Genomic DNA, 17244 nt, shown 5'->3' on the forward strand with positions numbered 1-17244 from the left:
GTTAAGCGTGATGTTCTAAATAATTTGAAAACAAATTGAAATCCCCATTAAAGCCGGAGATCTGCGTCTGCTGGTGCTGGTACCGTTTTTGTTTTAGCCGCGTTCCCGCGCGTATGGGCGTTGTAAAACGATGCGCGTGGTAGGAATCTGGCTGGCTGTCGTCTGATGTTGAAGAGAGCATAAACAAATATATCATAATGAGTGTTTTCGTTGCGAATCCTACTGAAGATTTGGTTTGTTAGCACCTATTCAGTTTGTGTTCTGTTACCGTCTTTTTAGTGCTCTCGATTTAGCAACCAAACTGAAAACATTCTTCTAAATTTATCTGGGCGAGTGCAGTATGATTAGCCTGAGGATTATTCTTTTAATAGTTTGGTCGTTGAATGTCAATTTTTTTAACACATTTTGCAAGGTTATTTGTTTGAAATGTTGAGTTTTCCGGCTAGTTACCTGAAACATACTCGGGAGTTCTGCTGAGATAAAATTTTAAAATCAAACATCAGTTTTGAGAAGTCATGAAAATCAAGACGTCATAAAATATCATTCCAGAAACGAATGGAAGTTGAGTGTGAATTAGGAATCTTTATAGCGTCTAATATTCAACGACCCATCATAACCGTTCCTAGTTTTTTTTTATGGAAACTCTGGGAAAAAACAGGTGATTGCAATTGCGCGTGTAACAGCAAACTAGACGAGCAATAATTTGAGACAAACTGTGCGTTTCAAATCAGCATTGAAAATGGATGCATTCTAGGGTGTTTCATCTTTTCATCATATGTCTATGGTAGAATCAAATGAGAAATATGTTACTGTATAGTCGGAATTTGCAATCCAAAGAAAAAAAAATAAATAAATCAGATTTCAGATTTCACAATTCAGATTCCGATTTCAACTATCAATTTCAGATCAGTTTCAAGTTTAAATTCCGATTTAATCTTCACAGGTTCAGATTTTAAATTAAGATTTCAAATTTTATTTTGAGATTTTAGATTCAAATATGGAATTTAAATTTCAGATTTCAGATTGCAGATTCAGATTTCAGATTAAGATTCAGATTTCAGATTCAAAGCAAACAAAAAAAAAGATTTCTGATTCAGATTTCAGATTCAGATTTCAGATTCAGATTTCAGATTCAGATTTCAGATTCAGATTTCAGATTCAGATTTCAGATTCAGATTTCAGATTCAGATTTCAGATTCAGATTTCAGATTCAGATTCAGATTTCAGATTCAGATTTCAGATTCAGATTTCAGATTCAGATTTCAGATTCAGATTTCAGATTCAGATTTCAGATTCAGATTTCAGATTCAGATTTCAGATTCAGATTTCAGATTCAGATTTCAGATTCAGATTTCAGATTCAGATTTCAGATTCAGATTTCAGATTCAGATTTCAGATTCAGATTTCAGATTCAGATTTCAGATTCAGATTTCAGATTCAGATTTCAGATTCAGATTTCAGATTCAGATTTCAGATTCAGATTTCCGATTCAGATTCAGATTCAGATTTCAGATTTCAGATTTAAGATTCAGATTTCAGATTCAGATTTCAGATTTAGATTTCTAATTCAGATTTCAGATTCAGATTTCTGATTCCGATTTTAGATTCAGATTTCAGATTTTGATTTCAGATTCACATTTCAGATTTCAGATTCAGATCTCAGATTTCAGTTATAAAATTCCAGGTTAATTTTTCAGATTCAAAAAGATTTGATTTAAATTCAAATAGGGTTCAAGTTCTAAATTTGGATTTAGGTTCACATTTAGGTTAAGGATTTTAATTTCATATTCAGATTGAGATGTCAGATTTCGAAACTTACATGTGGTATTAGAGCCGTGATAATGGATTGAAAATTCAAAATTCCGAATCTAGCGAAAGTGTGTATTTTGTTAAAATAAAAGAAGACAGCTGTTTTAATCTTGTGTTGTTTAAATCCAAACAAATCGCTTATAGTAGAGAGGTTGAAAAATGACCGAGAAACATCGTAAATGACAATATTAATGTAGGATCCCGTCCAGTGCGATGCTATTGCCAATAACGTCATCACATTCATTAACAAAGCACCTGCCCCTCGAATGTTTAGTGCGGACAAACGAAATTTGTCAAACATTTAAAAATAAAAATCCGCTCGCCGCCGGCCGGATTCGACTCTCTGCTGAGTACATGAATAACACAAAAATTTTAATTTTCATTTCGTTCCGGGTACAGATCTGACCGATGGACTTTATCAACCGACCCAGTGGGCAGCAAAGCCTCCACAAAAACCACCGGAACCGTACTTCGTGACCTCGGCAGCTAGGAATTCAACGGTCCGCCAGGGTGATCCGGCTTTCCTGAGCTGCAAGGTCGAACAGCTGGGATCCTACTCGGTGTCCTGGATTCGAACCCGGGATCTGCACATCCTGAGCGTGGACCGATACACCTATACGGCCGATCAGCGATTCCAAGCATTGCACAACAACGAAACAGACGAGTGGATCCTCAACATCAAATGGACCGAAAGGAAAGATACCGGCATCTACGAGTGCCAAATTTCGACGCTACCCGTGAAGAGCTTGGCGTTGTACTTAGTTGTACTAGGTAAGTACCCACGAGATTCGGTAGAGAAGGACGAAGAAATGTGCTTGTTAGATTCGGTTATTTTCATGCGGCATATGACTCGTGGTTAAAACATCCAATCACCAGCTCTGCTCGTAAATTTATTGCCGTTAGGCATAATAATACGGCATACATAATGAGACGACACTCTCTCTAGTAGATTTGCGAGGGATGCGAACGAGGATCATGTGACAGCATCAATCAAAATGAACCGAGGAATGTGTGCATTTGTTTATGGGTTATTTGTAGCGGTGAAAATCTGTTCGAATGCAAGTGAATCATGCAAAAGATTATAGATTCTTGATTGGGCTGAACGAGGTGCATATAGAAAATGACTGTTGGTTTGCCGATGTTTCTTTATGCTAGATTTTTGCATCTACACATTACAGTAAATCGGGAAATTGGCTATACACAAGGCCATTTTTAAAGGGGGGGGGGAGGCAATTGCCCCCCCTCATCCGACCCATGGGGAGGCAAGGAAATAAAAAGTTTAACATTATTTTAATCATACTGCTTTCAGTTATAAGAATCTCGGAAAAAAAATCTAGATAATTAGAATTAAAACGAAAAAAAACAGCTAAGGGCTCCACCGTGAAATAATATCTCGAATAGTTTAACTCTAATACAAGTTAAGGGGCTCCTTTTGCGGGCTGAGCAAATCAGATTTTATTTTTTCCAAAACCTGCCAAAATCGGGGCATTTGGAATTTTTCATGACAAAATCCAGACAATGCAGTGTCCAGTGATTATTTCAAAAACTCGACAAGAAAGTGAGAAAAACATCCAATTTTTATTTTCATCGAAACAGTTCAGCAGCGTTCAAATCATGTTTCGTACTACCAATAAACCATTTAGCTAAAACTAACCTCAACAAAATGAGCCAGGACATTAAATCATACGAATTTTTTTTTAATATTCTAACAACCCGGAGACCCAACCGTAGTTTGCATTACCTGTCCACTTTACTTTGAAAACCTGTACGTACATGTACGAATAAATCCGGGGAATCATTCTAGATTATCCTAGCTTATCCTACAATAAATTATATATGATTTTCGCTCAGCAGTTCAATAAATACATATTTTAGGAAGTCTTTGCGAATCAAACGCAATGTTTTGAATATGAGAATTTTTCCTGGAATAACTTTTTCTTGACTATTTTAAAATTTCCATAAACAACAGTTCTTATCACTTTCATCGTCTTAAAAAAATCAAATTCATAAGATTTTCCTACTAAAAAGGACATAACACCGACAATGCCGATAAATAGGGTAACTAACACAAATTACGGTAATCAATCTCTTCTAAAAATTATCTCAGTTATTTACCAAATCCCTCACTGTTATGTAGATATTTTGGCTTTTCAAAGTTGAACCATGAACATACATTAGGGTGGCAAAGAATGTATGGAAAAAAAATTCTAGATCGAATTTTTAAAACCGACCATATACATTTTATAGATTGGGCCAAAAAATTTCAGCTCAATCATACTTGATATATGGGGTGCCTCGAAGCGCTTAAAGTTTCAGTTTTTTTAACCCTCAAAAGGGGACACTAAAAGAAATCAAAATAAATATTTTTTTTATTTTTATGCAAAACGACTTAAAATGCATAAAACGACAAGATCTTGTGTTATCTCGAAAAAAAACTTTGAGCGCTTTAGGCATCCTTAGATCGAGTCCGATTGAGCTGAAATTCTGAACAGGGCATTTTTATGGCCAATCTACAAAATGTATACAAACATATATAAAGGGTGATACGGTCAAAATTTGGTCAAGGGAAAACGCGTGTAAATCGGTGAAATCGTTTATTTAAAAAATCAAATTAAATTTCTTTTTCAAGTTTAATTAGTATAAAATTCGTGATAAATATTCAGTTAGGCTTCCGCTTTTCCAAATCCGAATTGCCGGTCCTTACGCTTAACCCCTGCCATCAGATTTGTACAGCCACCTTGTCCACCTTCTTCGCCGCAGAAAGCCAGTTTGCCTTAAACTGCTGCTCGTCCTTAGCAGTTTTTTTGGTCTTCTTCAGGTTCCGCTTGACAATAGCCCAGTATTTCTCAATTGGGTGGAGCTCTGGCGTGTTGAGAGGGTTCTTGTCCTTGGGAACCACCCGCACGTTGTTAGCGGCGTACCACTCCATGGCCTTTTTACCGTAATGGCAAGATGCCAAATCCGGCCAAAACAGTACGGAACAACCGTGTTTCTTCAGGAAAGGCAGCAGCCGATTATTCAAACACTCTTCCACGTAAATTTCTTGGTTGACAGTCCCGGAATCTATGAAAATGCTACTTTTCAAGCCACAGGTACAGATGGCTTGCCAAACCAGATATTTCTTCGCGAACTTTGACAATTTCATGTGCTTGAAAATATCTGCTACCGTTCCCCTTCCTTTTGCCGTATAAAACTCCTGTCCCGGAAGCTGTTTGTAGGCTTTGACGTAGGTTTCGTCGTCCATTACCACGCAGTCAAACTTCGTCAGCATCGTCGTGTACAGCCTCCGGGATCGCGTTTGGCCGTCGTATTTTGTTTATCATCGCGATTTGGAGTGACTATCTTATGGTAAGTCAATAGTCCGGCTCGTTATTTGGCTCGATGCACGGTTGTAGACGACACACCCAGTTTATTTGCGGCATCTCGGAGAGAGAGATTAGGGTTTCGCTTGAAACTACCGGCCACTCTCTTTGCGTCTAAGCAGCTTCCGGTTTTCGATTTCCCTCCGATCCAGACTTCCTGGCTGTCGACAAACGTTCCCCAAACACTTTAATTACATTTGTAACGGTTGATTTGGCAGCGATTTTGCCAGCTTTGCGTGCGAGTAGCTCGGATTTTCGCGATGCGCGAGCAAAATTTTGATACGCTGCTCTTCTTCCTTAGACGGCATTTTGACAACTGAAGAGTGAATTCCAAAATCAAAATAGGAGCAACATTCTACACACACACCTTCAAAATGAGGGGTGTTCAGGTTTTTTAAATGCAAAATTGAAAGAAATTCGTCAAGTTGATATTGACCAAATTTTGATCGTATCACCCTTTACATTAGGGTGTCCCAACATTGCATAATGTCTCGAAATCTGGGGGCTTACCCTCCATATGGTAGATTAGGATAATGAGAACAAACTTTTGTATGGAGACAGCTAAAAAAAAAATCATGATTAGAGGTTCCGCCAATGCCATCTTTGGAAAAAGACCACTTTCAAAATATTTGATTTTAAATAAATTCTGGGTTCAATAACCCTTAAAAATACAATCTTTGAAAAGCCATAACTTTTTTGTTTTTAGTCCAATCGAGTTGCAGGCTTCAGGTGTAATGTTGGTTTTCATTAAAATTTTAATAAAAACAACATAATCAAGCCAACGATTGGTAAAGAAAAAAATGTTTAATTAAACACCAGGTTTTTATGCTTCTTAAGAACTCTATGCCTCAGAATACCTTCCTGTTGTCCGATTCCGCTCAAATTTGGCATTTGGTTTTGAATTTAAAGTAGGTATTTATTAAGTCGAATTTGATAATACATTAAATAAAAAATATCCTAAATTGTGATTTTTATTAAGGATTAAACCGTGAATAGCTTTTCACACGATGATACAAGCAACATGCTTTGTTCAGCAAAGTTAAGTGCACAAAATCTGCTGCTCTTTTTTCAAAGATGGCGTTGGCGGAACCTCTAAACATGATATTTCGGGCCCATACATAAGTTTGTTCTCCACATCCTAATCTACCATTTGGAGGGTGAGCCCCCAGATTCCCAGAAGTTATGCAATTTTGGGACACCCTAATGTACATACATATTGCGTAGTGGTAACTACGCTTTGAAAGTTCGAGATTTAGTAATTTAACATTAGTTTAACATTATACGAAGATTCTTCTTGCCTGAGATTCATAATAAACACTGCACTGTGGTCCAGGACGGAACTTTATCGTGAAAAAATTAAATACGAAGATACTATAAGAGATAGGCAAATGGAGTGACCAGTAAAAATGCTAATCAAATATTGCGCTTTGATAATCTTAAATCAAATATAATGGCGTGTCATTTTTGCGTGATTTACACAAAAAAAAATTTCTAGTGAATAGATACAGCCAAACTGTCTTTTACAAAGTTGTAGCCAATGTCAATAACAAAACGATGAAAATTTGACTTTTGCTCAAAAAATCCCTTAAAACTAACGAACGCCTCCAGATACAAGTTTGCGCTTCTAGATAAAAATGTGCAAATTTTTATTTTATAGGGGAGATGGGGGCATAATGGCCACCTTAAGGAAAACGGTTATTTAACCATAGAAAATAGCTATAATATGGAGGTTACATTATTGTTTCGTGTTCAGACACTTGAAAAGCCTATTCCCTAACGGGCTGAAGCGTGAAAAACTAGATGAAAACGTTAAAAAATGCATTTTAAAAAAATTTGCCAAAAGCTGAAAACCAGCCACTGTGGAGGCATAATGAGAACCCCCCCTGAGGCAGTATGAGCACCATTAATCAGAGCAAGATGTGCGTTTTTGCCGGGGAATCTAGCAGCGAATTCAATTCGATGAAGTCAGGTGAGTCGTAGATTCATCAAACAAAGCAATAACAAAATAATCTAGGTCTGTTTGTAGAATACAAACAATTCACGCACACTTATACATTAAGTGCTTTGTTCGGAGGATGATGCTACTAGCCGTATAATGTAACAATAAAAAATCGATCATGAATTGTGAATGGAAAAAAAATCACCTCGAACAGAAATCTAACTCTAGTCTTTTGATTACCTCTCCGACACCTTACCAATAGGCTAAATTGTCGGATGAAAACTAGTCAAGGTGTGGCGCTTTAAATCAATTTTAATTCGCTGCTAGATTCTACGGCAGAAAATGCTCATTATGCCTCGATAATATGGTGCTCTATATGCCCCTAGTCAACAAATTTAAGTAAAAACGTGTTTTAAAATTGATAAAAGTGAAAAATCAAAAATTTTATGATGGTAAAAATTGAGAAACAATGTGTACATCAAGTTGCAGTGCGTACATTATTGATCAAGGTTATTTTAAGATCATAAGAGCTTATTTCGTGGTGCTCAAAAATTATAATATTTTCGTAACTTTAGAACCAAGCTAGTTTTTTTTAAATATCTCTGTAAAGATGATAAGGAGATTCCTTTTTTTGTGAAAAATTAATACAATAGGAAGTACGAAACAAATCCTCATGAAAATTTATTTAAGAAAATACGCACTTTCGTAGAAAAGCGTAGTTCTCATTATGCCTCGGGTGCTCGTTATGCCCTCATCTCCCCTACAAATGCTTAGAAGACATTGTTAAGTTATGGTATGAATTCATTCCCAAAATTTAGAGCCAAAATACTGTTTTTTTCGACACACCCTGACATTTAAATATTTAAAAAATTATAAATCGCTTACAAAACATCATACGTATGTGGTGTCTTGGGTAAAGTTGCCTCAAAAACTATTGGCTACAACTTTGTTAATGACAGTTTGGCTTTATCTATTCACTGGAAAAAGTTTTTATGTGTAAATCGAGCAAAAATGACATGCCTATTATTTGATTTAAGATTATTAAAGCGCATGGTTTGATGAGCATTTTTGCTGAAGACACCATTTGCAATTTATTTCGCCGTGATAAATTTCCACCCTGGACCACTGTGCACTGTGTACAAGAAACTCAGAAGAAAATGGAATATTCCATAATAAAAAAAATTGCTAGTGGAAATTTAGTAAATTGAAAGATCTAGTAAATTGAAAAAAAATAACAATTGTGTACATACAGTGTTGTAGATCGAAAGAATGCTTCTGTTATTTACTTTTTTTGGGTCATTATTTTTCTAACGAATGTATTTAAATACAATTGTCCTCCAGTCCTCCAGTTTAAGCATGGATTCTTCCAGGTTCTCAATAAAATTACAATTACTATAGTCACATTACCGTTTACTCCCTTAAAATAGGGTTGCCATCCGTCCCGCGAAAGCGAGACATGTCCCGTTTTTTTGTTGAATGTCTCGCCGTCCCGCTTTTTCCTCAAAATGTCCCGCTTTTTTTCTTGGAAACTTTTTACAAAGTTCACTGGCTTAAACTGTAAGAAATAAAACTTTAGTCTCAATTTGAATTCATTGGTTCAACACAGAAAATGTTTCAAATACGCCATATCTCGAAATAAGCAGCCTTTTTCAAAGTTCATATAAGACAATACAAAAGAACTCCAACATTCCTAGCATTACAATAATATTCTGATTCAATGATGCTTTCTCGGAGCACGTTCAACGTTCAATGTATGAAGAAAATATTGTTTTATAGTGGCTTCCAAATAAATTTTTCGCCGGAATCCTAATTAAATTGTCTTATACTACACACCATTTTTTCGACTCAATTGTCCAAAGTATATTAAAATGGAAGCTTTCAAGAGTTTACAATTCCTAAACCCAATTACCAAACAAACAAATATTTTTTATACAAATTGCACAGAAGTTTTTCATGCGGTAGAATCCGCCGTTAACATGTACGACTTGAAATATTTTCCCCAAAAAACGTTTTAATTCGTAAGAACCGCGGAAAATAACGGTACATATGATGAAAACCGTGTGAATAAAAGTCATGTAGAAAAAACTGAGTGTAGTGTTCTTTCTATGACCAACTTTGGCTAATGGTATACGTATAAATTTAGCTATACAATTAAGCTTTTTTGAGAGTTTCTAAAATGTCCCGCTTTTTTCGGCTATGTCCCGCTTTTTTTCGTGAAATGTCCCGCTTTTTTCTGAAAGTATCTGGCAAGTCTAGGTTAAAATAATAACCCCATCCGCTTTAGACGTCTCATCAACATATCCAAAAATAAATTCCCAAACTAAGCGGAATAATGCTTTTTGAAATCCTTTTTAAATGCTTTTCTTTTCAAATCAATCATTTTTTCAAGATATTTTTCAAATGCAGTCAAGTGATATGTTCAATAAGGGCAAAAGAGAAATCTTTTCTCGATTAAGATTTATAAATTGAAGAATAAGTCCAAAAGAAGATGTTTATAAAAGCTGCGTCATATTTCAAATATTTGTCTTATTTTCCTGTCTACGTGGTTTCTGAACGGCCCCAAAAGTAGGATTTTTGGGTCTAAAGTAGGACTTTTAGGTCTAACGTAGGATTTCTGGGTCTTAAAAAAACGGCAGGAATAAGGATTGAAAAGTAGGACATGCCATGCCAATGTATGCCGTCTGGTAAGCCTACATTTGATACTTCAGGCTTAAATCAACAACTGGAATTTCTACTCTGTTTTATAGCTTCATGAGTTCAACAGTTATGCCAAAAAGTATGTTATACTGGTATGGATTCTCCACCTTCTCCCTCTTTCAAGGTGGGAAGCGCTCATGAAAAGTTGTTGCTATCTACATAAACAACGTCACATGCCACATTTGGTTCCATTTATTTAATAATTTTTCGAGCTATGCCATGTATTCCTAAGTAAAAAAAACCTCTTCCATAGAGTTAAGTATCTTTAGCTTAAATAGATCTCGAAAAAAAACTTGAATGGGAACCTTTTCCCAATTTCCCATATCCACCCCCACTGCTTCAAGAATGTAGGCGTTTCTAATAATCATACCCATTTTTCTCGTTCCCAAAAACCCTCTAATAGTAAATTTGGTTCACAGACTCGAACCAGCCAAAGATTGGTACCATTGGTTGATAACTTCTTAGGCTATACAATGAAATTATGTTTAGATTAGCTCTCGGGTTGTGCAAAAAATTATATGGGAGCCCCTCATTTTCATATTTCTCCACAGAAATAATGTAGTGGTACCAAATTTAAACGAAAAACTTTTTCGTAATCAAAAACTTTTCCATGTCAAATTTGGTTCTTTTTGTTCGAATAGTTTTCTAGTTATACAATATATATATATAAATTACATGGAAGCCCCATTCCTTCCTACCGATCTTCCCAATGAAAGAAGGGAGGGGCTCAAATAATCGTAGAAATGTTTCTCGTATTCATTATTCGTTCAATGTGCTTGAAAAGTTTTCGAATTATTTTAAAAAATATATAAAGGAGCCCCTTCAGTCTTCCTATCTCCCCACTAAAAGGAGAGATGGGTACCGTAAACTGGGGGAACTTTGATCACTTTTTTCATTCATTTTTGAATATTTTGGAAGGGGTTGCTTTTTCGTAATACCTAACAGCTTTAAAACACTTACTGAGGTGAGGAGTATTAAACATGATCATTGATTCCAGTAAATTCAAACGACATTGGTGGTTATAATTAAATGTTTGTTACAAAACCAGATTTTGAGTTTCGGGGTAACTTTGATCACAATGAGTTTTACGTATCTCAACATCTTCAAATTAATTGTTTTGATGTCATTAGGCACAGAAGGCTCAAAATATCGATAACAGTAATTTTTTGTCTGGACTGAATTGAATTTTTCAACGTTTTCTTTCCAAAACAAATATACTCGAAAGATGGACAATGTTGCTGCATACATTTAGGGGAAAAAATTATAAACATTTTTCAATATTTTTTGTTCTCAAAAACAAATAAAATTTTACCTTCATGCAATTCCCTAAGTCCTCGTACTGTTCCCATATTCTTTTTTCCTTCAAAATTCACCATTTGATAGGGATTTTTGCCATTTTTTTCTACGGGCTTTTTCATGGAAAATGATTGTTTTTTTTTGCAATATCCAAAAATTATCATCAAATGACTTAAAAATAACACTTAAACTTATCCTAAACCAAGAAAAAAGATTAACTTTCAAACAAAACAACCTAAATGCTTAAATTTTATCAGGAGAGATGTTTGTTTGTGAGCCTTCAAAAAAACCAGATATTTTAAGATTTTAAAATTATATTTTAAGTGATATAAACAATCTCCCAATAAATACCAAATTTAGCTTATTTGTAACTCAATTTACAGGCTTTCAAACGTAATAAACAGTTTTCAGTTATTTTAATTTCATACTTATTTAATGATGATTATCTGCCAAAATTTCATGTTGATCAAAGTTACCCCGCTGATCAAAGTTCCCCCAGTTTACGGTACCATAGATTCATAGAAATATTTATCGTACCCTAATACCTTCCCATGCCAAATATGTTTCCATATGCTCGATTTGTTCTTCAGTTGTGCAAAGCACAACCCTTCCCCGTTCACATTTCCCCATTGGAAAGAGGGAGGAGTCCCAAATAATCATAAAACCATTTCTCGTACCTAAATACTTTTTGGATATCTACATTTGCTCGGTTGGATTTTAGGTTAGGGAAAAAAGTTAGGAGACCTCCCTCTTTTCTTTCTATAACCCCGCTGAAAAAAAGAAAGGGTTCTTCAAAGCATTTCCCGAACCCAAATATCCTCCCGTGCCAAAATTTTTTACCTATCATTTACAATTATTTGAAAAAAAAACCTGTTATTCTAAATTAATCTAGATTTCGGTTTATCATAATCTTTTTTCATAACCAGTCGTTTCACCATAATCACAGACAGACCTATCGCAAACAGAGGATATTTTCGTTCCCTAGTTTAATTAAATTATTACTCTTCAGACCGACAAATTGATGGCAAACATTCTGCAAGATGAAACCGACTTGTTTATTGCCGTCAGAGCCGTTCCTACTTATTGTTTGTTCATTCAAAATCTAAACAACCAGGCAAATAAACTATAAAGGCGCGGCTGCCAGAGACCTCCTAAGTTGCACCAATGAATGCATCTCAGTCTGTATTTAGTGCGTCAAGACGTGTAATAAATATGAACTGTGTGCTTTACCATCCTAGAAAGGAGGGTAAGCTGTCATACTGTCAATCATGCTTTTTTAAACGGTAAATGTGTCGCTCCAAGGTCAAAATTGAAGCAAGAGTTGATTTCTAGTAAACGACCGTTTTGGCTAATATAAGTATGTTTGGCTGATTAAGTATGAAGATTTTTTCTCATCCATTAAAAACGAACGAATTCATAGGTAGGTACTATCCAAAGGTCCTTTGAACTTAGGCTTCAAATCGTTTCAAGTTTTTATTATTATTGTAATGAGCATTCCAAATTCAAAAAGAGGTTCTAGGATAGACGATCATATCCCCACGTGTGGTTCCCTACCTACATGATCTGCGGGTAAAATATTCAAAACTTAAATCAAACTTGTAGGAGTAAGTCCACCCACTACAAGATGACGCTTTTAAACAAATTGTTCCCACGTTCATCATGTCTCATTCGAGTGATCAACTGCTCGAATCCGGTCCACAATGTGGAAACCAGAGAATAAGTAGTGCAGAGAAATGTCACATGATCGCACGACGCCAATAAATCCACTACGCGTTTTTATTTTTTCAAAAAAAAACCACAACACGATTCGTGGAGCGCTGATCCAGCTCTGTTGAATATTTATTTTTTTGCTGAGAAAATAACTACGGCAGCATCCGTTTCTTATATTTATTCGACCTAGCTTGTGGTGTTGACTTTTATTTTGACACTCATGGCCTTATTAATGCGGCGGTCAGAAAATTAACTAGATAATTTACGCCACCATTGACATCGAACCGAAGTTCCTTACCATGTTGTTGTTTCTAATGAATCCATTTTCTCCAACTCATCGCACAGCTTCGGCTGATTATTTATGGGCGCCTTTTCACCCGTAGCAAAGCAGCTTAGTTTGGAGTGCTAGGCAGTTTCCTCCTTGGCAATAACTTTTGGAAAATTATTGCTGGCATAATTGATCGGCTTTAACGACCGTGCATATATGTAGTAAACAAACTCGCCAGTTAGTTTTCCGTTAAGGGTTGTTTTCATTTACAAGATTTTCGAAAAAAAAATCCACGTACCCCACACATGTTTGTTTAGTTGAACAGTTTGCGAATTGATTTATTACCAATGAGCATGACTATTAGTGTTAAAGGGTTTCTTTTTTTTTTGCTTCATTTCAGATGAATCCGAACTCGTGCGAAGGCAGGATGATATTCTGTACGATCTACCGGTGCCAGCCAGTCTACCGAGTGCACTCAGCATAGGGAACAGTGATATTTACAACCGCATGTACGCAGACCGAGGTGAGTAACGCAACGGGGATAATCGGACTTTTATCGATTTTTGAACGTTTAAGAAAGAATGGCGGTTTTGCTAGAACCGTGTCTTCAAAAATGAGAAAAAATTGTCAATCGGAGGCTTCGACGCAAATATTCCGGGAAGGAATCAAATTCTGTTAGATTAAATATACGTACAGCGGATGCCTAATATCGTATTTGTTTGTTGCTTGGAAAAATGTTGAAATCTTTCAATAAATAAAATAGTGGCTCCAGAGAGTAAATTAGGCCTACATGAACGAATTCTTAATAATCATCCCTTTTATCAAATATCTCTATTTCTCTTTCCAAATCTAATTTTTGTTGTCAATTGCAAACTAGAGAAACTTTGATAATCGATGTGCTCTTGAAGAAGTGAAAATAACAGGGGGGAGCTACACCAGTATACTTTGACTACTTCTACTCGAAAAACTGTGCGTTCCGTTAGACTTAGTCGCTATGGGGTATTTTTTTATTTTTCATGGTCTGGCATCTTCAATTCAAACTCATCCATGATTTTTTGCAGAATGTTTAATTAACGTTTGCATGGGTGAATCTTAACTTTTGAATTTGTATGGAAAAAATGATGTTTGTTCTGAAAACTTGTAACGTTTTTTGGACAAATTAGTTTTAATAGAATTTTCTACTGAACAGCTTTGTCGAATGCCGTTACTTCTTATTATTCACTTATATAATTATGGGAAAATGTTTTCTGAAGTGTATACTTTAGAGACCATTTGTTGATTTTCTACAAGCAAGTTCTTGTAGAAGCAAACCAAAAATTTTCGGATGTTTTACGATGTTATTTTTTCTCTCAGCGATGTAGTCCATGACTCGTTAATTTTTTGAATTTTTTTTAACAATTTAAACCTGTAAAGTTGATTTGGTTTCTCATTCACCACCTCTCGGAAAACCAGCGGACCTGAGTAACAAGCTTGATAAAATAAAGCAGGCACATTTTCAAGGTATTGCAAGTTTTTAATCGGTTTGATCCCCCAGACGCCTTCAAAATACCCTGGAAAGATCAATTATCAGTTAAAATGGACTAAAAATCTTTTGCTTCACCCGGCCGACTTGTTCATGTGTCGGACAATGTTACTCCGGGGTTTCAATCATTACTCACACTCACAAATTCACTCTTAAAATACACATGATTTTTCACTTAAAAACAAGGATCCAGTGATTTTCTTCCATTCAAGTGCGACATATACATTTCACTTGGCAGTCACTTAAATTTCAAGTGAATTCATCCACATTCACTTCAGTCGTCACTTGAATTTAAAGTGAGAAAAAATATTCACTTCCCCATCACTTAAATTTCAAGTGAATGTCAGGTTGTAATTGTGTTTTTTTTCAGAGTTCAAAATGGCAAATTTTAAAGAGCAGCGTTTAAAGTTTATGCTGGATTTGTACTTTCCCAATTCATTAATAGGCGATTTTGGCGGTAGTTTGTGTAAACGTGATGTAAGAAAAAGTTATTTAAAGGTGTTATCATGTTTCAGCTTGTGGGTTGAACGGGACAGATTTTCTGATTTGCAGCAGGGAAGATTTAGAAGTCGCACTATCCGCAGTAACCTATCTGCCTTGGGATTACGATGGAATTTTCCTTTCGCCATAAATTTATGGCGAAAGCGTAATGTAAGTATTTGAAATCGTAGTGCTGTTCTATAAATGTTCTTTTATTTAAAAACGCGAGTGATAATTAACTGGAAACTTACTTAGAAACTCAGATAAATTTCACTCGAACGTCATAGTGTAATTCACTTGACCGGTCACTTATGTGAATTCACTTGACCCATCACTTAAAATTCAAATGAAATTACGTATGGCGAGAATTTACGACAGATGTCACTTATTTTTCAAGTGAAAATTATTTTGGGTGCATGATTACGATGGACAATCTGGTATCCCTATCACGCTTCGATTTGACTCCGACTTCCTACGTTGTTTCTCTCGCATCAACATTGGTAATATGGCCGATTCGTGTGGACTACTGACCTTATCTTCACCGGGACGCAACGCATCAGTCCTTTCGAAGACCATAGAGCCCATCGACTCAGTGGCGCTGATTCCAGCCAGCGGCATCAGTCGTCCCGGCCCTGAGCTCGATTGGGGCGACGAGGTTCTCCAGTTGTCCTTTGGCACTTTTACACAGCGCTTCGAAAACTATCCGCACAACGCGAACATCTCCAATTCTACTGGGTTTTCTGCACCGGAACGCAACGTATCAGTGACCCTTTTTTGTTTTCCAGTCATACTAACAGTGCCGACTTCAGTCAGTATCGCTACGACAACCACCCGTCCAACGTGAACATCTCTAATTCTACCGGGTTTTCCGCACCAAGACGCAACGAGCACTTCGGAGATTCCTGAGCCCTTCTACTCAGTCGCGCTGAATCCAACCAGCGTCATCAGTCGCCCCGGCCCTGAGTTCGTCTGCGGCAAAGGGGTTCACCAGCCCTCGTTTTTCGAGTCGGGTCTTTACCCATCGAAACGCTAAACGAGTTGGCGATCGCTCTCCCTCCAGTCACGTCCGTATTTCAGGGCCATGACCCCCCGAACGCGTGTTGAACCCTCACTCTCACACCCAATGCTTCAATAGTGGGAGGTCTATTCGCGCTAGTGCGCTCCAAGGCAATACTCATTAACGAGACCACTTTCAGCAAAACCTCTCATCCTTACGACTCGACGCCTGAATTCTCCTCTAACGACTTGAGAACCAACATCTCCTCGCAATGACTCGAGATTCCCACACAAACCTCTCCTCTTCGCGATTTGGGGTCCGATCTCTTCTCTAACGACTCGAGATCCGACCCCTCCTCGCTTTGACTCGAGGTTGACCTCTTCTCTGCACGATTCAAGGCCCGATCTCTCCTCTATCGACTTGAGATCTGACCTCTCCTCGTAGTAACTAGAGGTGCCCACTTGTACCCCTCCTCTTGTTGATAAAGGGCCTGATCCCTCCTCTTACGGCTCGAGACCCGACCTCTTATCATAAAGACTCGGGGTTGACATGGAGGTCGCCTGGAGGTTCGAGGCCTGACCTCTCCTATAACGACTCGAAGCCCGCCCTCTTATCTTCAGGGTTCGAGGTTTGCCACCTTGCCCGCCGTGTGCCATATCGAGAACAGCTTATCCTAGACTCGCGCCTGTCACGGCACACGCGCGGGACTTAACGCAATGACTCGGATGATTTCCGACGAAGACGTCATCCTACTCCGGCTCGAATGGCTCACCCGGCGTCGAAAGCCATTCTACTCGTGGGTATTCCCCGTGGAATAACCTTTTCCAACGATTTCCACTGCGAAGAAGGTAAATTCTTATCCCCGCAACTTCTGTCGTTGAGAACCGCCCAACTCGGATACTCCCCGAAGGTATGTAACCGGTTGGTTACAAATCGTTTGATTTTTGTTTTCATTTTGTAGTTTTGTATGTTATGTTCTAAAAAATTCATGACCACAGTAGGCTACATTTTTGCAAGCTGCTGTCAATTGATATTGGAGGAAAAGGAGGAATATTTGGAAAATGAAACGAAAAAGCCGAAAAGGAAGCTTGTTTCCGTTTTTCGAGCCTCTTCTGTACCAGGCGTCCGTGAGCAAAGTCCGTGTTGTGTTTAGGGTTCGTGGAA

The 17244-nt window shown here is 37.2% G+C and overlaps 1 protein-coding gene across 5 annotated transcripts in view; it reads left to right on the forward strand.

Moving 5' to 3' along the window:
• The window catches only part of LOC129757068 (zwei Ig domain protein zig-8-like), a 49881-nt gene that overhangs the window by 28742 nt on the left and 3895 nt on the right, over positions 1-17244 (forward strand). For all 5 annotated transcript variants that reach the window (XM_055754188.1, XM_055754187.1, XM_055754183.1 and 2 more), the window contains exons 3-4: positions 2209-2580; positions 13482-13604. In XM_055754188.1, coding sequence (XP_055610163.1) covers positions 2209-2580; positions 13482-13604 — 495 coding nt within the window. The remainder of the gene's footprint in view (positions 1-2208; positions 2581-13481; positions 13605-17244) is intronic.

Source organism: Uranotaenia lowii, chromosome 3 (genome assembly GCF_029784155.1).
Source record: "Uranotaenia lowii strain MFRU-FL chromosome 3, ASM2978415v1, whole genome shotgun sequence".
Taxonomy (NCBI): domain Eukaryota; kingdom Metazoa; phylum Arthropoda; class Insecta; order Diptera; family Culicidae; genus Uranotaenia; species Uranotaenia lowii.